Source organism: Pundamilia nyererei, unplaced genomic scaffold, assembly GCF_000239375.1.
Source record: "Pundamilia nyererei isolate P.nyererei 1_Seehausen unplaced genomic scaffold, PunNye1.0 scaffold00010, whole genome shotgun sequence".
Classification (NCBI taxonomy): domain Eukaryota; kingdom Metazoa; phylum Chordata; class Actinopteri; order Cichliformes; family Cichlidae; genus Pundamilia; species Pundamilia nyererei.
In genome coordinates, this window is record NW_005187411.1 from 3,544,317 (window position 1) to 3,570,206 (window position 25,890).

The window sequence follows — 25,890 nt, forward strand, 5'->3', positions numbered from 1 at the left end:
TTGCTTTCAAGACAGGCAGTAGATGGCAGTATAATGATTTCTCCTTACTACTTTTAAGCCCATCTTTATGAAAATTAGTTATCTTTATTACCGTTACAGTTTAATTTGCACATTCCCACGTTTAACATTAAGCACTGCACATTTAAAAAGAGGCCGTCACTCATCATTTTATCTTAAAATACCAATCAATCTGAATTAGATTGATTGGCATACAATGCACTATTTTCTATATTATCTATGGTAACCTGTGTTCATATAGTCTTAAACAATTTCCCGTGCATTTCCTACTATTGTATGTAAACGTGTTACATGAATCTGTGGTTCTGTAAGTAATACTAAATGCTAATGCTCTTGTGTTTTAAGACATTGTGGGGAAAATGACTTTGTCTGCGTTACCACAGAAACATTTAAAACACAGCACTGTACATTATGTATACTCACTAGCCACTTTATCAGGTACACTTAACATCTATGATACGACTGTCTCAATCCATTACATCCCAAAAGTGCTCTGTTCGATTTAGATCTGACGACTCCTGAGCCAATTTGAATACTAACCTTCTTGTCACATTCAAGCTTTGCGACATGTGTGACATGGTACGTTCGCTTGCTGGAAGCAGTCATCAGAAGATGGGTACAGGCATCTGTACATCTGACGGGTTCAGGGATGGACGGTAACAATACTCAGGCAGGCTGTGGCTTAGCTGGTACTAAAGGGCCCAAAATGTGCCATTAAAAGAACCCCCACATCATTACACCACAACTAGCAGCCTGATCCACTGATAAAAGGCAGGGTGAATCCATGCTTTCACAAGTTCTCAATCTACCATTTGAGTGAAACAGCAGAAATCGAGATTCAAAACAGATGTTTTTCCAGCCTTGTATTGTCCAATACAAGCCTGTGTGAATAGTAGCCTCAGTTTCCCGTTTCCTGTTCCTGCTGGTTTGACACAAATGCTGTAGCTGCTGTAGCCTGTCTGCTTGGTGCATTCAGAGATATTATTCTGCATCCCTTGATTGTAGCTAGTTATTATTTGAATTACTGTTGCCTTCCTATCAACCCATAGCAGCCTGACCATTCTCCTTTGACCTCTTCCATCAACAAGGCATTGGCACACAGGATATAATTCCCAGTAAACCTTGGATAGTTGTGGGGGAAAATACCAACAGATCAACAGTTGCTGAGATACATAGATCAGCCCACTTGGCACCAACAACTAAGTCACTTGAATTACCTTTCCCTCTCTTGGTTATGCTTAGTTTGAACTTCAACAGGTCTTCTTGGCCATGTATGCATTTCTAAATGAATTGAGTTGCTGCCATGTGATTGGCTGATTGGGTATTTGTGTTAATAGGAAATTGCGAAGATGCGTACCTAATGAAGTAGGCGGTGAGCGTAATTCAGTAAACAAAAGCAAAAATCATGGCTTTACTTCTAATTAAAACATTTTCAAATAAAAAATTATTTCAAAAGATGCTGTTGTTAAGACGTTTAATTTTTTTGTGTGAGAATAAGCTGAAGATTTTCTACCTTCCTTGACTGATGTTCCTCTTGCTGATAACAACAAACCATTTGCTTTTATTCTCATGACTGAGACACTGACATCCTACATGTGATGTATGTTCAAACTGAGGTGTATTTATAAGACAGACTTTTTATAATACACCTCACATGCTGGCTGATCCTGATTACAAGTTACAACACAACTGCTTTTGATAATCACACAGTTACAATTATTATTCAGAAGGCTGTTTTTAAGTAAATAAAGACAAAGTGGATGTATATCTTAACTGATTATATTAGTTTGGTTTTTAGAGATATGTGTTAGTACTCTGCTTTTATTGTCTTTCAGTCCTGAGAGAGCTGTAACACATTGTGAAAATAAATGGGTACATTTGGTACTGCTGGAAGTCAATAATCAACTGGGAATTGGCATGAAGGTGCAGGCAATGCCATGCTTAGTTTGACACAGAGAGGCATTTCATCACTCCAGTGATTTATATTTATTATTTACGATTTTTCTTTCTTTTTTTGCACTTCCAGTTTGGTTGTAAACTGTAAGAGAAATTGTCCTTCTTTCCCATTAAAAAGACTTCAAATGGAAATAAAGCGGGATTCTTTTTTTGTTCTTATACTGAGCTTAACCACATGGTGAACCCTGACTGCTCATGCCCAAGCAAGCTAGAACTTATAATTTAAAGGCCTGGGTGTCATGAACTGCTGCACCATCTCATCTGTGACTTGTTTTCGCCTCTCTTGATGCTGGGCAATCATTGGCTGCAGAGTCTCAATCAAAATCTTCTTCAGCTCTCCTGTTAACAGAGCCCCACTTGTGTAGTCCTGCAAAAGAAGAGATTGAATGAGTACAGGCAGAGGGGAAATAAGAGGATGAGGGAAGGAGGGACTGACAAACAGTTCAGATTCTACTTCCTCACCTCTTTTATCTTCTCCAGCTTTTCATCATCCTCCAGGAAGAAGGTCAGATACAAGAAAGAGACATCTACCTCTGTGTTGCCACCATACTTTCTGTGCTCTTCCACGGTGTCTTTTCCTCCCGAAAATGCGTGTTTGTTGATCTGCGACAAATTATTACAGGTCAGAGTAAATCAGACAGCAAACACAGATATTTTGAATCTGAATAGGAGTAAAGAGCAGCACCTTATTTTTGATCTGTTTGGGTGTGTCAGTGAGGAAGATAGATGAGTTGGGGTCGCTGGCGCTCATCTTAGTCTGCGCCCCCTGCAGGGCAGGGAAGAAAGTGGAGTGCAGCAGGGCTGGTTTGAGGAGGCCGATCCTTGGAGCGACATCACGGGTCATTCTGAAGTAGGGGTCCTGAGAATGTGAGAAGACGGATAAGAACATAAATAACTGCATACTGTGAACACCACTGTACATTACGGGTTGCTACGTATTGATTTAATGGCGTCTTGACCTGGTCTATGGCACAGGGGATGAGACACGGCACATCTTTTTTGCCGCCGAATATCTGCGGGAATGAGCTACTGAAGGACGGAGCTGCCTGGATGGCTGGAAAACTGATCTTTCCTGGACGTATTAAAAAACCCCAAAACAAAACAAAAACATACCATTACATACCAAGAAGTTATCACACAATCACACCTATAAGTAAAATAAATGATTAGATGACATAATTTAAGTCATTTTACCAATGCAGTCGCTGTCTGTGAAGCCAAAGATGCCTTTAACCTGGTTAAATGTCACATGCTTCTGGACCTTTACCACATTTCTGTAGAACTGAGGTGATGCACTGCAGAATATAATACATTGAAATGAGAATCAAAACATTTCTATTCATCTGAATTGGAAAAATATGGATATACACACACAGTTCTTTATTTTTTTAGTTGTTTTGAAACAGTAATGTCAACACCAAGGTCTACCAGATAAACATATAAAGATAGTCTCTTGGCATATTTTACCCCATGTAGTCAAGGTCTGAGAAGATGAAGGTCTTGTTGACATCAAAGCCACAGGCGATGATATCCTTGGCATTTTCCACAGTGAAGCGATGGCATTCCTCAAGTGTGAGATCTTTCCACAGGTATTTCTCGTCATCGGTCATCTGGACCACGAGGGGGATATCAAACACATCCTGAAGCCATCTGGAATGAGGACACTACCTTCAGTTTGAGCTTAGTCTAAAAGTCTAAACATAAAATTCACTGAGCATGGAATCAATAATTTTAGATATTGAACACAATATTGAGATCAGGCTGAGAGATGTCACAGAGCCACTTAATGCTTTAAATTTCATTGACATCACAGAATTAAGAGGTAGAACTCACTTGGTAAAGATGAAAGGGATGAGGTGACCAACGTGCATGGCCTCTGAGGACGGACCTCTGCCGGTGTAAAGGTAGAAGGACTTGTGCTTTTCATACGCATCTAAGATCTGATGCATATCTCTGGCAGAAACAGTAATAGGAAGGAATTATCAATGTGTGTTCTCAATACACTCCTATCTTTATGTTTTCATTTGGAATAGCAAGTAAACATTAACCATGATTCAACATTACTGATGACGTGCCATATAATCATTTACAAGACCATCTTTTCAACAAAAGTTGGTAAATTAGAAACAACAAAACCCATGGAAAGCTGACCTGTGTGAGAAGAAGATTCCTCTTCTTAGGAAGTGATGGGCTCTCTGTCCCGAGACTTTTTCTATTCTTTCCAACAGCTCCTTGTCAATTTTACTGCTGCCAAACCTCACTAGGGAGTGACATCACACATTCACCAGTTATTCAGCTTAAATTACCTCATATTAATGTATTAGTGAAGTACAGCTCTTGAAGTGAAGAATTAAAGCTCATTGAAAAACCCACCTATGAGTTTATCATAATCTACTCCTTTGGTGCTGGAAGCAGAAACATTCCACGGGTCAACTAAGTCTTCTCCATCACAGTCATCTGCTGCAGGCCCATTGTTTGACACAATCAGGTTTTCTGAAGGTGGACATCCTGCCTTATAATCTTGGCCCGTCATCTGTTTATAGTCCACTTTCAACTTTAGCAGCAGCTGGACAGCAGCATCGATTTCAGCCTGGGGAAACAAAACAATTGTATTAGATGATAGATATCCCAATAGAAATGACACAGTGACAAACTGTTGTAGAAACAATGGTTTTTTTTGTATTAATATGTGTGTGTGACCCCTTCTTATTCTGTTGAATCAGTGTTGCATTTATAGCATGTACACACTGGCCAATTTTTTTCTTACTGCTCTGCGTAAGTCAGTAAATAAGATTCCTTCTAAATCAACTGTCTCATGTTTACTGCCTGGAATCTACATGCAGCAACACCTGATTTCTCTATCTGAGGAAGCATGTATACCTGAAGGTGAAGTGGAGAGAGTGAGAGAAAGATGTCTGCATTACTAAAGCAAAAAAGAAGGACAAAGTCAGACTGTAAAAGACGATTTCCGAAGTCCGAGGAGAAAGCCAGACGCTCAAGTTATTAAAAAGAAAGTTTGGACTGATATGAAAACGGACTTCAACAAAAAGAAGAAAAAAGGTGGACGACAAGGAGCATGTGATCTTTCAGCCCTAGATGAGAAATTAATTGCAATTAAAAAACAAAAACAAAAACCCACATAAAAACAAACTCTCCTGATTCTCCAGCATCCATGGGATGCCAAGAAATTAGGATATAATTGATGACATCCAACAATGATAAGTTGTTTTTTTAATGAAAGATAAAATTATTTGGAAATGTTTAAAAGGTTAAAGCCTACAGCTTTCCATAACTATAGTTTTCTTTACATGGAATTAAAAAAAATGCAATAATAATTCTGTGTATTGTGTGGCTCATGTTGCTTTGGAAAACTGTAAACAATGGTCGACAGGCAACAACACTAACAACAATAATATTAATAATAACAAGACATTATTATTATTATTTAGTATGATTATTATTATTGGTGGCAGTAGTCATTTTAAAGACCAGGTTTCCATTTGTGTGTTCGTGAAGTGAGTGGGACTTCTAATTTCTTCTGTAAGTGTGGACGACTTCAGGTATAAAAATATTGATATGTCACCAATTTGTTTGTGAAATGTTCATTCATATGCATGATTTATGCACAAATTTGTACATATCCACTGTTAGCAAATGAGGAGCAATGTCAGAATTACAGTACTTGTAATTACAATACACCCATCAGGAGGAGGTCCTCCCTTTGCTGCCAAAACAGGCATGGACACCAGACCTCTGAGGATTTAATGTGCAGTCTATCATAATATTTTTGAATGGACCCTCAATGCTCATTGGAGTGGTCAAATAGTGCCATTGCCATGGTGGTGTAACGGTGGCACATGTCAAAGTAACATCCATTCCACATGAATACCAGTAAAAATTTTCATAGTAATACAATGATCAATGATGACCAGTGTGGCGAGTAGGGCTGCCACAAATGATTATTTTGATAGTCGACTAGTCACCGATTATTTTTGCAATTAGTCGACTAATCAGATCATGCATCCATTGGACGTAAAACATACAGCTTATTGCACCAGCATGCATCCACTCTTATATAACTATCATTAGCTTACAGCTTTAAGTGTGTAAGGTATGTGCTAACTAAAAATAAAGACAAGACGATAGTTTATTAAATGTTAATGACATTTGCAGATTGTTTCGGTGAAGTTTAATAAACTCCTTGCTATCTAAAATATAACAGGACACCGGAGTATATTCTCGAGCATCTCATGCTCAGTTGTCTGCTTGACGTTTATTCAGCTGGTCAAAGGAGCTTGCAAAGACTGTGTAAAAACTATAACTTTAATCTCAACCAAACCGATTTACTCAGGAACAAATAAAATACTAAAAAAAAGCCAAACAATAACATTTGTAAGTTATCTAAGTGAATTATATATGTTTAACCTGAGTAGCGAAAGACGGCAGTGGGTTTGAAAACGATTTGCCGGGAGTCCGGTGCTCTCATGGGCTCCAGTGAGCCTTGCCCCCGGCTAGCTATCGAGCTAGTGGGTAACAGACGTCTCCGAAAACGTCGGAGCGCTTTTGAAAATATGTGGTGTCTTGATAAACTGAGCAGATATTTGAGGTTCACACAGCTACATTCTGAAAATATGTTAAACGTTTATTTTATGAAACAGAAAGAATACTAAGACTAATATCAAAACTAACTAGCTGCCGCCATTGTTGGAAACTGAGCTGGGCTGGGCTATGAATTCTGGGACAGAGCTACTTCTTCTTCTTCTGGGTTTAACGGCAGCTGGCATCCTTGTACATGCAGTGCTGCCATCTTCTGTTTCAGTCCGGTATTACACTCTTAAATCCTACTACTTATTCCTGCGTCTTTTGGGATCTTACAAAGCTTCAAACGACGCGTCAACTATTAAATCAGTCGTCGACGATTTTGATAGTCAACGTAATCGTGACTAGTCGACTAATCGTGGCAGCCCTAGTGGCGAGTAACTTTAATGTTGTTGATGATCACTGTGTGTCACGATAGAAAACAGTGTTCAGGAAAATCATCTGTTCACCCCTTCTGTGAATCTGAAATTACAATTTGCATTTGCACAGTGATAGAAATGTAAATCTCGAAAAACTCACTTTCTCTGCCTTAGCTGATTTCAAGGATCTGACTTTCTCTCCTTGAGCATTCAGTTTCTCGAAAAGCTCCATGGGACTCATGGTTCCTTCGCCATCACCTTGACAGTCTGTCATCTTCTTCACAGCAAAATATGAAGTGAAAAATAGTTCATATCCAAATATACATGTCATAAAGGAATGTTACATGTTCTGACAAGGATCAGTTTTATACCTAATCCAATCATCTTCTACAGAATGTGTGTATATACTTAAACAGCACCTGAGTTAACTGCCATATGCGAAAATAACAGCAGAGCTGGTAGTGCTAGCTAATCGTCCTATACTAAACACAAACTACACTTAGCTCATGCTGTCATGTTTAATAATTTATATAGTCATGTATCATATATCCAGCTCATTATATTTCTGATTAAATATAGTGACAAGTCGGTATACCGTCAGTATTCTTCACACGCAGTTGACAGCTCACTCATTCAACTTGCATCAGCCTGTGTGATGTAGTGTTTGGGTGAAAGTCTTCCCAGGCAAACGACCTTATTCATTGGTTCCGCGGCGAATTAACCCACCAGAAAAAAGTACTACTTTGGGAATTCGCTTACGTGAATATTACACATATAAATTTTGATATATAATTTTCAGTTCGATTTCCTACGAAATCCATGAGTTTAACTAAATGTACAGAAATATAATACGTCGGAAGACAGAGGGAGTCGCTTCAGATCCGGCTTTTTCAAAATAAGAGCTTTTAATTTAAGTGAGCGTGTTATTTCAATTGGCAAACGGTAACAGTACTTTTATGCTGAAATGCTACATTTACTCGAATTGTTTTGCGGGATGCTGAACCTAAAGCATGACTGTATTCAAGCTCTGTGTCGGAAAATGTGATTATTTCTGCAGAGTACAGGTACAATAATTAAGAATACAAACAACAATTAAATGGTAGCTTTCTGTGTTTATAGTCTCTGTTAAGTTTTCAAACATAGAGGCAAACGACCATAGTTAGCTACTTTTGCTATACTTGGTGGAAGGTACGACCAGTGCTTGTCATAGAGATGTTATTAATCCAAAATTCTTACGTCAAATACCTCCAATTAGCATTCATGCTAATTATACATGCGTGGCCGTGACCGTAACTGTACGCTATCCTAAGGTGGGAAGTTGACAAACCTGCCTTTTGCTGTCTCTGTTTTGGACAATCCAAGTGTGTAATCACCGTTAATTAACACGTAACGCTAACAGCTAGCTTTTAAAAAAACATCGCATATGATTCCGAATCTCCCAAAACATCGCTTCATGTCCGTTTTTGTTATTAATAAAATGGTCAGCAACGTGTTTACATGAATAGTCTACCCCTAGTATCTTTAGCTGGTCTCTGGGGTATTATTTTAGAAATAGTCGGTAAAGCAAAACAAATGTTAAGATTTGTTGTTAAAATTCCAGGTTAAATTATTTTAAAACCAAAAGCTGCAGGTTTAAACCTTTAAAGAGTGACAAGCATGTTTACCACCTTTAGTTGCAGGAGTACATGTAGCCACTAGATGTCACCGTCGGGCCTCTAATGAAACAACTCATGCCTCTCTGTTTTCAGATTTTCATGTGAAGATGTCTTCATTAGTGGACTATGAAGATTCAGAGTCAGAGGATGACTCGCTGGATCAGAGAGTAGAAGGAGCAACAGATTCTGCTCAAACAGAAGAAAACCAAGACACTAATATTGTCAAGGTTATACCTTACCCTGGAAGATTTGTGTCTGACCAGACAGTGTGGGAATATCATCAAAATATGGCAGAAACAAGCAGGTCTTCACTCCATCCTCACTCCCAGCCACAGAGCTTTACTAACTCGAAAAGAAGATGTGGAGGTGCAGCAGATTTTAGAAATACTGAAACATCTTTCAATTTGCCTGATAGTCAGAGGGAGATGGCATCCCCGCAGGATCTTCCATGCATGCCACAAAGTTTAGGCAATGCTGCAAACTTGGCAAAAAGACAGCAAACTGTCCCATCTGGTGTCAGACCGTATATCCCTAAGAGGAAGAGACTTGCCACTTCAGAAGGAGTGGAGCTAAAGCACCCAGCAGAGCAAGTCCTAGGGAATCAGGCCAGAGAAAGTCAGATTCTCTCAGATGTGTCAGCAAGACTGAAGCCATATCTTGCTCAAACGCCCAGCATGACAGGGATACCCAGGAGGCTTCTGATGAGCCTGAGAGGCCACCAGGGCCCAGTCAACACAGTGCAGTGGTGTCCTTTGCCCCATGTCAGCCATCTGTTGCTGTCTGCCTCCATAGACAAGACTTTCAAGGTAAAGAAAGCTACATTTGTTTTATAAATGATGTACAATAGTGAAGCTGTGGAAATACTTCAGTAGTGCTATGCTTTAAATAATGTAGACCTGATGTGTTGTTTTCTTTTATTTAAACTGTCTCATACAATTAAATTAATCATTATATTTCCCCACTTATCTTTCTGTAACAGAATAGAATTTCAGTAGAAATAGAATAAAATATGCTATTTACTCTTGGGATGCTCCAGGTCCAGTTATAGCTAACTGCTTCATAAACATTGAAACGTAGAAACTATGCAGGGTTCAACATAACAAATAACCCTGCAGCCTGGGGCCATTAAAAAAGTATGTCGGTCAAGTTGATTGGCTAGCTGCTGACACATTTGGACCAGTAATGTTGTTTCCACCAATTGATTTACCTGTGAACTGGCTGAAATGGACCCTCACTGACGAGCGTTTTTTTCTTACCATCAATATGATCACATTAAAGAGGCAGTAAAGATCACAATCTGTGCGGATAGCTTACATGTGAGAAAGGTGACCTGCTCCTAACCACAGCTGCATTAAGAAGAAGCTAAAATTTATGCAGATAAACTGATATTTAAATTTGTCAGGGGAGCAGTGGCAGCCATCCACCATCTCTCTTTGAAGCAACAAAACCTGCGGCATGCAAGTGCTAATTCAGGCTTTGGTTATATATTTTTTTCTGATATGAATTTATAATCTGAAGACACAAATCTACTAATACATTATGCGATATGCTTATACATTCAGCCAGCAGTATATAAGTGAATCAATAATTGGCTTTTGTTTGTGGGCACCATAAAAAGTCTGATCTGCTGGTCTGTTGGCCCAGTGGAGAAAAATGCTATGTTGACAGGTTTCAGCTTTCATGTGGATATATATCACTCATCCAAAAACAGTTGTTTAATCTGCCACGAGGGTACTGTGTCCATACCTCTACAGCAGAACTTACCCAGCATGCAAGCTGAAGCTGCGAGAGCTAAGACGATACTTGCTTACCTGACATGTAGTGTAATTGGAAGAGATACAGTGTCTGTCCTGCTGCCTCAATTTATAAATATACAATGTACCACTTTCTTTAGAATCATATCTGTCACTGTGTGTTTAATATATGTCAGGGCCCATGGGCCCTGTCTCTCCTTCCCGATTTATCTCACTGTTTGTATTCTACCTCCCTCTCCTTTTCTCTGGTTCACACCAGGAAAACACTCCATCATTTCCCTGTTGTAAAGGTCAAGCAATGCAGCTAACTGCCTGCTATCGACTAAATATGTCTGTCCCATCATAAAATCAAATACTGCCCCAATATCCTGTGAGGATTTTGAATAATTAACGATTTAAATATGAATGACTATATTTGCATAATCTTACAAGTGCAGCGGTATGGTAGCCACCTCTTCTGGCACCTGGAAAGGGTTGTTTGGAACAGATGGTGGAGACTAGCAGAGGAAGGGAGGAGAAGACCCGTTTGTTTGTATGCATGGATTATCTCTTCTTCTCTCAGGCTGTCTAACCAGGCGTTTTCTGTGAAACCAGTAAATAGAAGAAGTTCTCATACTTATCGTCGAGGACTGTGACAGCATTTTGAAATGTGGAATTTCAGCATCAGACAATGAAATGAAATAAGTATTTCATTATATTAGATTTGTTGACAAATTCAGGTACTTCCAGGATAAAAAATTTTTTATAGTAATTTGATTTTTCTATGTAGAGAAGAAAAATCTTTTTCCCAAAAATATTTGAATTATATTAAATTAAATTACATTACATTTAATATAATTTTAAAAACTCAGTGAAAAGAAGAATGATCAATAAAAAAGTCAATATCTGTACTTAAAAAAATTCTAATAGGAAATTCAATTTTGCATAGCAACAAAACCGGAGCTTCCATTACTCCCATTTAAAAATAGGGTTATTTTATATTTAGATGTTTTATATTTTTTCAATGCAACTGATACAAATATAGTAACTCTGTGGCTATCTAACTGTATCCTGTGTAACCACTTCTGTAATATACAGATTGATGGATTAAGATTCAGGTCTTTTCCAAAGCAGTTGGTGTGATGTGGTGGTGATGGTGCAGAGCTCCACTGCTCCATATAAAACCAAATCGTCTGAATTTCACAAAGTTCTGCAAAAATCTATGAATCAGTCAATCTTCAAAGAAATGCTTTTTATTTGGTAAAAGTATCTGTAGTTTGAGATAACTACAAGATGGTACTGATTATTTCACCGCTTATTACATATTTAATTGAATATTCTGTACTTAAGATTTCAATTGATCAGTAAAGAAAGTAGTTGTCAGGAGTTCATCGATTGATCTGGTAATCATTCGGTTTAGGGCTGTAACCTTTCCAGAGTTCCACTTTACGATTATCACATTAAAAAAATCTAATCAAGACATATATATAGAAAAACAAAAAAAAGTAATCACAATTATACAAAATTGATTAGTGTGATTAATCTGTATCTTTGTTTACTGTGTGTTGTCTTTTTTTTTTTGGCAAATTCAACTCGAAATGCAAGTGAAACCACTGTTTACACAATCAGTGGCAACATGATCAAATGTGTATTTAAGATATAATATTGAGATTTCATTTTAAGTTAGCTCAGAGTGACATCAAGTTCCAATTTACTGTAAACCTTTTAACAACACAATTAATAGGAATTTGTTGGTATGCTCACAAAACACACCCAACAACACACAACACAGCACAAAACACAAGTATATGAAATCAACCTATAAAGTAGTGCAAGTGTATTAGGGGACGGGGGTGTAGCAGATCACAGCAGGGCACAGTACATACTGCCAAACAAAAAATGGTGTATTTTGTCTACAGACAACTTAAGATTAGAAGAACCTGCTTTTTTTATTTGGGAAGTGTTAACTGCCAGAGAAACAGTAACGCTCCCTGGGGTGTCCTGGTGTTGAAAGTAACAGGAAAACTGTTGAAAAAGACACGTTGTTCACGCGGTTTCTATTTTCTTATTGCACATTATTATTTATCTTTTATAGTCTTTTATGGCTTTCAGCACTTTGACCACAGCTATTGTTTACTAGTCTGGTTTAATTCAGAGGAAGGACATAATGAATGAAATCCTAACATTCACCTCTCTGTACTCAAGTTCTGTCACTGACATGCTTTTGGTTCCTGACTTGTGTTGTTCAGTCCTGTCTGTCAGACTATTATTATTATTATTATCCCAGCCAGTTTGGAGCTGATGTCACCATGGCTACGGCAGGTGTAAAGCAGCCGTTTTATGTTGATAACACGAATACCAATTTAGTTTTAATTACCAAGAGTCATTTAGGAAGCAGATTACCCCAATGAGTCATTTGCAGGGATCCGCTCTGTATGTCTGTTAAGTGGCCGGTGAAATTAAAGGGGATGCAAATAAACAAGCACTCGTTTTCAGTGATGCACAAGTCTCGCTCGGTATTGGATTAATGCAACTGTGTGCAATGAATTGTTTTGTTATGCTGTATATCACCGCTGCTGTCATTCACAGAGCTGAAGCTGTGGCCCTTTGTCAGACTTGTTATGTAGAAGTGTGTTTGGTTTAATACTCTTCAGCTTTTTGGTCAGTTTATATTGTTATCAGTTGCTTTTCTCTTAGATTTCCATGCTACCTTCAGATGGCAGTGTTTCCTTAAGTGGAAGATCATTCAGAGAAGAGGCTTATAGTGTTGTACAGTGAATGGGAGTAATTCCTAACAGATGCATCATGTCCATATTTAGTTTATTTCAATTAAAAACATGCCTCTGTTTCTCTCTCTCTCTGCTACTTTTCCCCCCACCCTGGAGGCATCTCTAGCATTCTGTTTGTCAGACTTCTGTCTGCTGGATTCAGATGTCGCTCTTCTCTGTCCATCTGTCTTCTTTGTGTCCTGTGGGAGCTGTGGTACACTACTTTTTACTGTGTTTCATGTGCTGCATAGAAGAGTCGTATTTAATAATGAAACACAGAGAGAAGCACAAAGGGATCTGCAGTGCTCCATAGATCTTAAAATTTCCTCTGTGGCCCTGGCAGTGCTTAGGAGCCCAAAAAATACTTCATCACCTCAGTGGGCACCAGTTCCGACCACCCACTGGATTTCAAGCTGGGCTTCAATGAGAACCTTTTTTCTTTCAGCATGTCTAGGAGAAAATCCTACTGGACCTTTTATGAAAGACATTTTATAATAGTGATTTTGCCAAGTGAACTTTTTGAAAGCCATCACTTTGACTGAAGACATCACTTGAGCAGTGTGGGTAATTACCACCTCCTTTATTTACACGCCACATTTTCACCATGATATCGTATTTCAAACCCGCAAGGTGTCACGGTGTGTAGTCATGACCACCATGACAAACAGGAGGCAGCTGGGAGCTTTTCTCTCCTGCTCTGTTTTTTATCAGAGTAAACTCTGAGAATACCAACGCATTAAAGCCATTACAGCCCAGTGGGAATTGATTTATAGGCCCACTCAGAGGTAATTAGTTTGATTAATTCATTAGAAAGGCTGTTTCTCCCTTAAAATCCTACAGACAGACCCAATTTCTATGGATGTTTTTCCTAGTTTTTCCAGCTGATCATTTCATTTCATTACAATGGAAGAGAGGTGAAAGTGGCCTATATTAAATCTTTCTCAGGTTTGCGGAGACTTCACACAGAAAAAGAGTTTGAGTTCCAAAGGACACAGCACAGGCACACACAGAATATTTTAGGTTTGTAAAATTTGTCCAAACCTGCTGCTTTTGATTTTCATCAAGCTGCTTTAAAGCTTCGTCCAATTCAGACAAAAGTCAAACAAGTACAGTCAGTTAAAAAAGAAAAAAGAAACACTTGAGCATTGATGTACATATACCATAAACCCATGCTACATGTATTCCATGTATCCATTTGTAGTTATGCGCTCACAGTTCCATACTTATTTAATATTTGTTATATATATACACACACACACATAAAAAAGAAAAGTAAAAAAACAACTTTTGGCTTATTTTATCATTTTCAATAACAGTAATAAAAATTTTCACCTTCACTTGGGGGCCCAAAAAATGAAAACAAATAAAGTTGTCTTCTGTATGAATATTTTCCAGAGTGCAGTGATACTTCCAAAGCATTTGACTTATTTGATATTCAATAGTTTTTTTATAGCTTTACAGTATATGTGCACATTTCCCCCTTCGTGGTAGTGATGGCATTCAAGTATTTGACTTCCACATTATTATTACTATTAAACTTAACTAATAGATTTTATTGTCACATAATACATAGCTTGGTTTTGAATTTCATAACTGAGCTAAACCGCTCTAGAATGATACATTGACAGGAAGTTAACTGAATATTTGTATAAACTTTTCTTTGAATGTCAATTTGATCCAATGACCTAGGCTTCCATCTCTTTGATGTGGAAGGAAAGCACTGCATGCCAAAACCTCTGATGTATTTCCTTGTTCTTTATGTCATCAGATCGCGTAAAAGATCCAGGGTTCTTTTGTGTATCTGTATATATGTGATCATTTAAAACAACCCCTTAAGACCAAGCACAACCTACTGATTATGGATTTTGAACTCTTAGAAATTCATGCAGTCAGTTCTTGGCCTTTGAGTCTTTATTCCTGGAATGTCTTAATCTTGTGCACAGTCAGTGAAAAAACAACAAAAAAGACTGCAGTCTGGATAAGTTTGTGAGTTTGGCGTGAATTGATGTGCCCATGTCTGGCAGGTGTGGGATGCAGCAGAGAGCGGGCGATGCCTCAGGGTTTACACCTGCCATTCGGGAGCTGTGCGCAACGCCTGTTGGACCCCCTGCGGGCGACACTTTCTCACTGGCTCATTTGACAACACGACTGTGATCACTGATGTGGAGACGGGTGAGCAGCAGCAGCATTTCTTTCTGTAGTTCTGAAGAACCAAATGTCAAATAACAAACCACTGGCTTTACTTTTTCAAGTATATCACTGTGATTTTTCCCCTGAACCAAACTCAACACGAGATATAATTTTGGATGTTCCCATACACAGGCAGAACGACTGTGGTGTGTATATTACATTTACTTAATTGGCTTGAAGTATGAACCTTTGCTGGATTAGATATTTTTCTCCAACCACGTTGCTGATGTTGTGGGACAACAAAACGCCTGTGCAATTTCACTTCATGCACATTTATTGTTTCTCAAACTCTGATTTAAAGTCAGTGTAGTAATTTATGTGTGGAGTAAATTTAAATTGCCTTGAGCCTCCAGAATCTGTTATGAGCTCATTGTATGAATTGCAGAGCTACTTCTCTCTCTGTCTCTGACTCTCTCTCTATAGTCGTGACTCATTTCAGGGACAACCTTTGAAATCTGAATTCCTCGAGCAAATGTCTCTGCAAAGATGTCTCCAAGCACAGCCAAGAAATGCTGCTTTCTTGCCTTTTAATATCAAAATAAAATAGCAGGTATTTTGTTTTAATGCCCAATTTATGCTTTAGCGGGAAATCTACGTCATAACTTAGACGTAACCACAAACCCCTGTGAACTCTACAACATAACCTGACCTACACACCCTCAGAAATGCAACTACATGTTGGTTAGTGCTGCTGATAACTATTGTGGTGTACCAAACCAAAATCCACTTGGATTTAGGCACTCCAATTCATGTCAGCTCATTAAGTTACACATTTGGAACTTGAACACAGAATTTGGCTGGTGGTTGGTGGTTCGATCCCTGGCTGCGCCATCTGCATGCCTTGGGCACTAACCCTTAAGTTGCGATGCATCCATCGGACTTGAGTGCTATGGTATAGTAGAAGTGATACATATTACTAACAAAGTTGTGAATAATTTGCAAGAATAATACATTTACTTTAGTTAGTTTCCTGCAAATCAGCCTAAAAATCTACAATGGGACTACATTCTCTGGCCACTACATTCTCTGGTATACCTGTTCAATGGTCTTTAACAAAATACATAATCAGCAAATTACATTGCAGTGCATTTAAGCATGTAAACAGCAAGATGACATGCTGAAATCTAAATTGAACATCATGCTGCTCTGAGCATTTTAGAAATGGCTGATCTACTGAGATTCTCCCACACAGCCATCTCTACAGGTTACAGAGAATGATCCAAAAAGAAAATAACCAGTAAGCCGCAGGTTGAAAATGCTTTGTTGATGCCAGAGTTCAGATGAGAATGGCCAAACTGCTTTGTGATTTTTTTGCACTTTGAGCCACTTTGTAGTAATTGAACATCAGTTAGGCGCCACAGTCTGCCTGAGTACTTGTGATCACAGTGTACCCATTTTCTGATAATGATATTGTGCCATGTCACAAAGCTCAAATCATCGGAAACTATTTTCTTGAGCGTAACTGCAAGGTCATTGTACTCAAATAGCCTCCGTGGTCGCCTGATCTCAATCCAACAGAGCACCTTTGTTATGTGGTGGAATGGGAGATTCACATCATGGATATGTCAGCAGTTTGACACTATCTTGTCAGGATGAACCAAAATCCCTGAGGACTGTTTCCAGCACCTTGCTCAATCTATGCCATGAAGAATTAATGCAGTTCAGCAAAGTTTACCTAATAAAGTAGACGTGAGTGTATATTGAATGCCTGTAGACTGTTTCATTCAGGTGGGAGGCAGATGTCTCAATAGAGCTGGGCGATAGAACGATAACGATATGTATCGCGATATAACTTTTACTCGATAGAGAAATTAAGCTATCGCGATAGACCTCGCCGCTCTTGTCCTCTAAAAAAAAAAAAAAAAGGTCAGCCAATCCAAATTAAGTAGCGCAGAGCCGAACCAATCACAGCCGCAGCGTCACGTCGCGTGACTTGTTACGTACAGCACAAGTGCCAAGCCGCACGTGTGTTTGTTTGGGAAGCAGCCAGCGCGTAATGGAGCCAGCGCGTAATGGAGGAAATGAGTGTGCCGACTAGAAAAATCAACCGAGCGTGACCGAAGAGAAAACAGATGATGGTTCCAATGCCGGAGAGATTGTCGAATGGAAGAGCCATAGAAGTTCCGTAGTGTGAAGGTATTTCGGCTATTTCAAGTCTGACAAAAAACAGAGTAGCGTGCACTGTAAATTGTGCCGAAAGCAAGTCTGGAAATACAATAAACTGGTGCATGCGTCACACTGTGCGCCACGTTATTGTTTCGGTGAAACGAATTTCTACAATACTGTTACTGTTAATTCTACTCTCTGCAGTGTTTAAATGCTTACATATACACACAGTTATTGTCCCTCCACACATACGACTCTGTTCTGCTTCTATGCCCCAGCTTTGTTTACTTTTTCCCACCGAGGCTTCTAGACTTCTGATTGGCCAACATTTCTGCACGGTTAGGAATCTAGCGCCACCTGCTGCTTTGGCATGTTCATAGCAGCGTTTTCCTTCATTTCTGCCTTTATGTGTGGACGGGATTATTTTTTAAAACGAAAACGGAAAATCTCCGTTTTCAAAAATACCCGTGTACGTGTGGACGTAGCCTCAGTCTCTGACTGGAAGCGCTAATTCGTCGTTCGGCTTTTGTCAGACTAAAGTAACTGTTAAAACTGTTTGAAAAGCTCAGCTATACAACAAGGAGAGATTGAGAATTTCCTTTTAGTTCTCAGTTTATTTGATATTGACAAAAGTTAGTCAGTTTTGTCTGTTCTTCTGTAAAACAAACTAAGATTTATTTTTAGAATTAATATTTTGTTTCTAAGTGGAATTGACAATTTAGTCTGTTTTGTTTGTTCTATTTTGAAACTTAGACGCTTTAGCGGCTGCCTTTTGTGTAGTTTGCAATATTTGCCTTTATTTATCTGAAAAAGTCTCATGTTCCTTAAGTACATCTACCCTGTTGAACTTATTATGGGAAATAAATATTTAAATAAAAACAAACTGCTGATTATTTCACATTTTACTTGTGAGCAACAGCACATTTAAATCTTACAAATATAGTTATTTGGCTTATATCGTGATAGATATCGTTATCGCCTGAAATGAAAAAAACATATCGTGATATGAAAAAATCTCATATCGCCCAGCTCTATGTCTCAAATGAAAATCTAAAATAGAAGTCTATCTGTCTATCTTTTTATCTATCAATACAAGCATGGCAGTAAAGATGATAGTAAGTCATATATACAGTCTGCCACAGTAAGACTGCTTATTGAGCAATAAGAATAGTTACCATGAATGTTCTCAAATTCCTTGTATCTGAACAGAGAGAGAGAGAACATTTCTTTGAAGCCCCCATGGCATCTGCATCCCTAGGGTCAACACATGGCAAATGATGACTTGCTGCCGTTTTCACTTCCCCTCTAAGCTTGTCTGTCAATACTGTCAATAAAGCCTACGGATAATAGCTTGGGCAGCCCATTAAACACACAGACAGCTCCAGGAAGTGGATCAATAATGGATACATCACCACAGGAGCAGCTACCATGACCTTATACGGCAGGGGTGCCCAATCCTGGTCCTCGAGAGTTACCGTCCTGCAGCTTTTAGATGCATCCTTGTTCCCACACACCTGAATCAAATGAATGGCTTGTTATCAGGCCTTTGCCAAACATGATGGCATGCTGAAGAGGTAATCAAACCATTTGATTCAGCTGTGTTGGAGTAGGGATGCATCTAAAAGCTGCAGGATAGTAGCTCTCGAGGACTGGGATTGGGCAGCCCTGTTATACGGGATCGTCTCTAACCAAAACCATAAACAAACAAATGCTTTTGGTCATGTGCAGCCAATAGCTTGATTGATCTTCATCCTTAAAATATCAATTATAAGGATGAAGATCTGCATGAGAGCGCAATAAGGCTGCATTTCTATTGCAGCGTGTGATGAAGAAAATTCAATTTAGCTGAATATTAATGTGGGAGTTGGGAATTCCAGACCAGTTTCTGCACTACAGATGTGGTGGAGCTCAGACCAAGTCACGAACACTTTAAAGAAAATCATATTCTTGCAGTGAAAAGAGCACATGGAATAAGCTACATGCATAATTTCCCTCATAATATGTTAAACAGATTCCAACATGCATGGGGTTTGAGTTCTCTTCACATCAAATGCTTTTCTGAAATATATGGCACTCACAACTCACCGAGGTTTTAGCTTAGTTATTCTACCAGCACCCCCCTCGCCATTCATGCAGCCTATATATCAATACTAGACTGGATGATGGGATACTCAGAAAGCTTGAGTGTTTGTGATGGCAGACTCTAATCATGATAAATGTGATCTTTATGCTCTTCACGGTAATGCAGATCCTCTTAGCTGTAACAGGAAAAGCAGTTGGAGCTTTTGTGTTCAATTGAGCTCTCTTTGCAGAGGTATACTCGTCCTTGAATAAACAGCGAGAGTCTTCATGGACATCTGACTCATCATTTCACCACTGCATATCTACCCTCAGTGCTGCATTAATCATTATGTTTGCGAAGAAAAGTAATTTCCTATGCCTGTGTGTTCAGAATAGTATGTGGACCCATTTTTCCTTGCAAACCTTTGCAGTTGTTTCTGTGTCCAGTTTAATTTGTAGAACCTTATACCCACTCCCAGCGGTCCAAGGGAAGCTGTCACAGCTGAATAGCAATAGCTTGGGGTGAAAACGATATAGGGAAGGCGAGTAGGTTAAGTGGCATAACGCTAAAAGAGAAACTGAGGAGAGGAATGTAAGATAAAGAGGACTTTTTAAAGTCAGAGAGGCTGAATAGTGGAATAAATTAATTAAGTATGGATGGCATTAGTGTGAAGCCCCAGCTTTTTTTACACACTCTAACGACCGTCTTCAGAAAAGCTGATCGTCTGATGACGGTGATGTAAAATATGTTCACCTATTTACATTCTCCCACAAGTTGATGTGTCATTTCATGCAAGAAAAAAGAAACAAAATTAGATCAGAGAAAAGCAATAATACACAATAGTTGTCTCTTGTAGTGACTTCCAGCTCAGTTTAGGTTTGCATTACCTTATTTGATAAACCCAGGTGAAAGCTTCAGTAATAGGTTGGTTGTGAGATGGAGTTTCACATTAGTGCCACGGGCAGGCTTTTTTTTTTTTTTGTTCCAGACTGAATTACAAGGCCAATAGTGCAAAACTAAATTATTGAGTCACACCGGGGATTGGAGTCTGGGGGTCATGCAACAGAAAATCTTTCTGGTTTTCAAAACACAGCTTAGATGCTGAAATTTCTTCTCCGGCCATGCAATCCATGTAACCCACACTGTCACGCTGGGTACATTTGAAAAAGTTAGATCAATGAATAAATGCACATTTTCATAAATAAGGAAAGAAAGGGACGAAGTAGTAGCTTGCACACGGGTTAACAAAAAGTCAGATTTTGTAGTCAGTGCTCTTATTTCTTTCATCATATATAAATAAATAGAGAGGCTTTTACAATATTACAGTATAAAAAAAGATCTTTCAGCATTCTTTCACACATTTTTATTCCACTGGAATATTTTCTTCAACATATTCAGTTCATTAGACTTCATTTGCACGTACCAAGAATTAACCACCACCATATTACTGTATAATCACAGGAGCCTCAAGCGTTGCACACCAAGAGGCAACGAATGCAAAAGCACACATCCGCAGTATTATTTCCTCTAAATGCCACCAGTATTTTGACCTACTTTGAAAGCTTCATTTTAGAGTAGCAACCTACTAGGTCAACACAGGCTTTATATAGTCCCCCCCCAAAAGAAAATAAAACAAAAACAAAAGAGCTTTCCTTCAAAAGACAAAGGATAAAGCCCACATCACAGCATTTCTAACTTACATTAACGCCCATGCACTAGTCAAGAAAAGTGAAGGACTTGGAGGCTTTGTATGAGCTTCCGTGGTGATGGCATTCAAAAGCAGCCAACACGGAGAGGGGAGCATTCCCAGCAATTCAGTGTGCAGTATTTTGCAGTTGCTCAATACTTCATTTCTTTCTATTATTGAGCTTCTTTCCTGCTATTCGAGATGATTTGCTTTGACCTACAGCGTTTAGTCATTTAACTTGTCACCAACATAACCTGACAGCTAAAAAAGAGAGGATAAAGCAAAGACATAGTATTAATTAAAAACAAGATCACAGAAACATATCCAGAGTTAAAATATCAAGGGAAAGATTGTTTCAAGCTGTTTCAAGGCCCATTAAGAAAAATAAGGATTATTTTGACCTGAAAAGCAGTGTAGGTAGAAAAAAGGTGGTGCAGAGAGTAAGCATAGTATGTCAGCTATGACATGAAATTTGTGAGAACAGTTTTTCCTACTTTCATTTAAACACTAGGTTTAAGTTTTGTTTTTGTCATTACTTCCAGTACTACGTCACAATGATTAACTAAGCAGTGGCTCACTTTAGCTTAAAGCCGTCTTGGTTAATGAAAGCTACTATGCAGTGTTGAAGGAAGTACATTAATTTTTTAAAATTAGGATTAAATTAATAAATCATGCACAGTTATTTAAGGATTTTGCTACCTTTTCTATCAAGTCCGAGGGCATGGTTGAAATGAAAAATATAAAAATAAAACAGTCAAAAATACCGCTTATTAAGTCTACATCCAAAGCATTTTTTCGGATGTGGCGTGTCAGACTGAATAATGTGTTTCCTAACCTCTGCACAAGTGCAAAGACAGCACCCATAATGAGGCAGACTCGCTGCTACTCTCTGCTCTGAAGGGCTCATCCCTGCTATCCCAGTCATCCCTAATGTCCTCTGCTCCAAGTCATCCACTGTTTGTCAGCACTACAGCACAATCACAGTTCTTTCAACAGAATAAACTATTGTGAGGGAGGGACAGATCACTGCTGTCCTCACGTATCTCCTCTCGCATGCCAGCTAATTAATCTTGCTTAATTAAAACATGATGACCCTATTTATTATGAGGAAAATGTTTTCTCATTGTCTTGCTAAACACGAGTTTAAATCTCGATGACAGATCTTCTGAATATCGCTGTTGGTAAGCCAATTAAGCAGGAAGTATGAGCCTGATGAAACTGCCTGTTAAAACTTTGGATCAGACCAGTGCAGTCGTGAGTGAGTGAACTAGTCCCCCATTAAAAGGAGAGAAGGTCCATTTTTGGTGCAGTTTATTAGCTGTGAATCATTCCCCACTTCGAAAAAGTCTTGGTGGGAATATTGTGGAACAAGTCTATAATGAAGTATGTTTTTGTTGTGGGCTAACTGTCTAAGACTGTTTTAGATGTGGCCTTTGTTGTTTGTTCGATGAATTAATGAGAAGCCATTGAGCCCTGAGGTGCTCCACTTTGCATAGCCTTTGACAGAGTTGCTGGCTCATAGTCTTGTTTCATCGTTTTCCCAGGAAACTAATTTTTGGTTGCACCCTGTCAGGCTTAATTATATTTTAGCCCTTCGGTGTTTTTGTTTTATGTTTAAGTATGACATTTTTTAATTGACTGAGATAAAGCAGCCTCTAGCCAAAATAGTACTTTATACTCTGGTTTCTTTTCTCCACATCACATCTTTGTCAGTTTTATCTTTTTGTCTCGAGTGATGCTTAAATCCTCTCAGAAACTCATGTGTACAATGCCGCTGTCTGGAAATAGAGAGATAAAACTATCACTTAGGAAAGTTGTGCACTTTTGCAATATTTTCGATCGGTAGAAACTAGCAAGATTTTGTACTGAACACAAGAGTGCAGGTTGGCTGAAAATGAGCAAACAGTGCTGCAAGAAATAAACAGCTTGCATGGTACAGCACACTGATTTACATTTGATATTTACAACAACAAAAAAGTGTGCTATCCTGAGGATTAGCACTGCTCTTCAGCAGACAGAAATGATGCTACATTCACAATATTCAGGTCACATGGACAGAGTCTAGACACAGCGGAAGGATACACTGTAAACAACTTTCTTTATAAACAGGCTGTATATAAAAGACAGACTAAGTCTCCATGTCTAGATGAAAACAATATAGAAAAGCCTTGAAGGTGGATTCTTTCTAATGGTGAGTAGTTAACAGAAGTAATCTGACTTTATGGAAGTTTGTGAGAAAATGATCCCACTGCTCACTAGATTTATGATCTTAGTAAAAAACTTGAGTTTATGGTCTCAATTGGTAATTTTAAGTCTTGCTTAATGCAACATGATGTTCATGTTGTAAGTTAGGTTCTAATTCAGAGTAAACTATAGAGCAGGGTATAATTTAGGCATGCCTACCCTGTGATTGAAAAAAGGCTCCTGTTTGAGTATGAAGCGTCCTCGGTTTCTTAGCCAGATCGTCCCTCCTGCTCGTGACACTAGGTTTCAATGCAAAAACCAGATCTGGAGCCTTCAAACCAGGAATCCACTAATCAATGGGGGACATCTTGTTGGCTTAGTCCATCTTTAATTTTAAAATATATGAACTCTACACATCTGTACAAGTATTTACATGTGGCAGCAAGCATATCTAAAATTAAAGTACATACATAGCATGTGTAATTTTTGACAGTGTGAAGTGATGAGGAAGGCTTATAGGATTTCCACAACCACCAAGCTTATCATCTTCAATTTCTGCATTTATTCTCATTTATTTAGAATGTTTCTTTAATCAGTCTTTGATTGTAGTTGTCATTTATTTTTACTAAATCTGTGTGTTACATTTATATCATGAAAGCAACTGAAATCTTTAGGATCCCATTATAAAGTAACAGAAATCGAAAACATTTTCTGAAAAAAGCATTATCATAATTGGGCAGTTCTGACCATAATACATTTTTGTTAAGCAGTGGCAACAGGAAGATTCTTGGTTAAGGAGAATTAGGGAACACACTCTCCACACTCTTGTGTGAGTTCGTATTAAACTTGTCCCTGCCTGGAAATCTTTTCTTTCCTTTACTCTTCCATCATTCCCCTGGCCCTACATTACACGCAGAGTTTAATGCTCACAAATGTAATGCATGTGTCAATGGAACTGAAACTGGATCCCCAAAATGTGCTCAATTAATAAACCAAAGAGAAGTATCTGGAAATGTTGCATGTGTGGGGTAATGCAGCTAAAATGTATGCTGGCTGTGTTTAGTTTGGCTTTGACAGCTGAGAAAGAAAATTCCTGCCATTTACCTTAATTCGTATAGTCTCTTTATTTTTTGCTTGTTTTGGGACAATCAAGCAGAAAGTAAATAGTCTGTATTTACTCAGATTTATTGTTGAGCCTTTATTTATGTGTGTTTTTGATACCAGATTAATGATTAGTGATTAATCGTCCAGCCATCTTCTCAGTTTATCAGTGGATCTTTATGTCTGTGACATTTTAATGATAATGAATCAATTAAGCAATAATTCAGCAATTTTCAGTTTTTAGTTGAAGTGCTGATCTTGACATTTATAAATGTGGACGCAGTAAAGAACAGGAAAGTAGAAAAATAACAATATAACAATAACTATAATGATTAATTCAGTTAAAGAAATGTAGTTTATAATCAATCTTGACAAACCTGACACTTCTGCATTCACAAATTAGCAGCATGATGTTGTAAAGTATTCATAGTAAACATACACACACATACACAAACACAAGATTTCTGTCATGTCTTTTTAAAATCAGTCTTTTTTTCTTTTGTAGGGCAGCCAACTGTGAAAGTGGACAACGAGTTTAAGGTGATGTGTGCGGCCGTGCATCCCAGCAACCCGGAGGTTTTCCTGTGTGGGGGTTACAGTTCAGCAGTCAAGGCGTGGGACTCTCGCAGCTGCAAGGTCAAATTTATTACCCTCCTTACAGTAGATTTATCATTTTAATTTTCTGTGGGGTTTTTTACCTTCAGAAATCTAAATGAATACAGTTCAAACACATCCTCTTTGTTCAACGCTGCTACACGCTCGGTTTCACATGAGTACAAACATACGAATCTATATTTCACTTTGTGCAATGACCCTCTAGATAATGCTTCAGCATGCATAGGGAGAATGCAGGTTATATCACTAATTGTTCAAAGCAAATTTTAATTTAATCCTGGCTGCATAAATTATTCCTGTGAAGCTGCAACCTAATATTGCTATTAAGCTTAATGGACTGTTTTATATGATAATCCTATTCACTTCCTCAGAATGTGAATGCTCACATGAATGTTCACTTGGCGAACTGAATCGTTCCCCTGCATGGTTAGACTTAATGCACTGAAGATGTTTCTGCTAGCAGGTGTTAGTATGAGTTGCGGACAGAGAGCAATCCTTAGAAAATATGTTGTTAAGGCTGTATGGTTATGGCTGCCTGTGACTCTTAACCGTTAGCTGTTCCATTCAGGATCAAATGACCCATATTGGATAAAAAATTCAAGTCAGCCACCTATGTCATAATTTTGCTGATATCCAAATGGATTCAAGAAGCAGAAAGGATTTGTGAGACTGATCTGCCACATTATGTTACAGGCCACTCAATCAGCCAATTAAATCTTTATTTTGAACATAAAAGTGCCAAATAATACATCACATTGGAAAAAAAGTTGACTATTTCCCATTTAAAAACGAGCAGGAGGAAGCAAATGCTAATTAATTCATATCCCTATCTAGCTCATACACATATGCTATAATAA

General features: G+C 38.4%; 2 protein-coding genes across 3 annotated transcripts in view; one reads left to right on the forward strand and one right to left on the reverse strand.

Annotated features, from left to right (window-relative positions):
• Positions 1-1,478: 1,478 nt before the first annotated feature.
• wars1 (tryptophanyl-tRNA synthetase 1) lies at positions 1,479-7,620 on the reverse strand. 2 transcript variants are annotated; one of them, XM_005723860.1, is made up of 11 exons: positions 7,528-7,620; positions 7,093-7,206; positions 4,348-4,564; positions 4,126-4,234; positions 3,808-3,927; positions 3,442-3,624; positions 3,169-3,269; positions 2,934-3,046; positions 2,660-2,833; positions 2,437-2,577; positions 1,479-2,341 (listed from the first exon to the last, which is right to left on the reverse strand). In XM_005723860.1, the coding sequence occupies exons 2-11, from the start codon at positions 7,204-7,206 to the stop codon at positions 2,183-2,185; spliced, it is 1,431 nt and encodes a 476-aa protein (XP_005723917.1). In that variant the 5' UTR covers positions 7,528-7,620; the 3' UTR covers positions 1,479-2,182. The 2 variants fall into 2 exon arrangements, with proteins under 2 accessions (XP_005723917.1, XP_005723916.1); XM_005723859.1 differs by having other exon boundaries at positions 7,093-7,209.
• A 271-nt stretch (positions 7,621-7,891) lies between these two features.
• wdr25 (WD repeat domain 25) overlaps positions 7,892-25,890 on the forward strand; it is a 22,237-nt gene continuing 4,238 nt past the window's right edge. The window contains exons 1-4 of the mRNA XM_005723861.1: positions 7,892-7,996; positions 8,681-9,393; positions 15,113-15,260; positions 24,924-25,054. Of these exons, the coding sequence (XP_005723918.1) occupies positions 8,695-9,393; positions 15,113-15,260; positions 24,924-25,054 (978 nt within the window). The 5' untranslated portion in view covers positions 7,892-7,996; positions 8,681-8,694. The remainder of the gene's footprint in view (positions 7,997-8,680; positions 9,394-15,112; positions 15,261-24,923; positions 25,055-25,890) is intronic.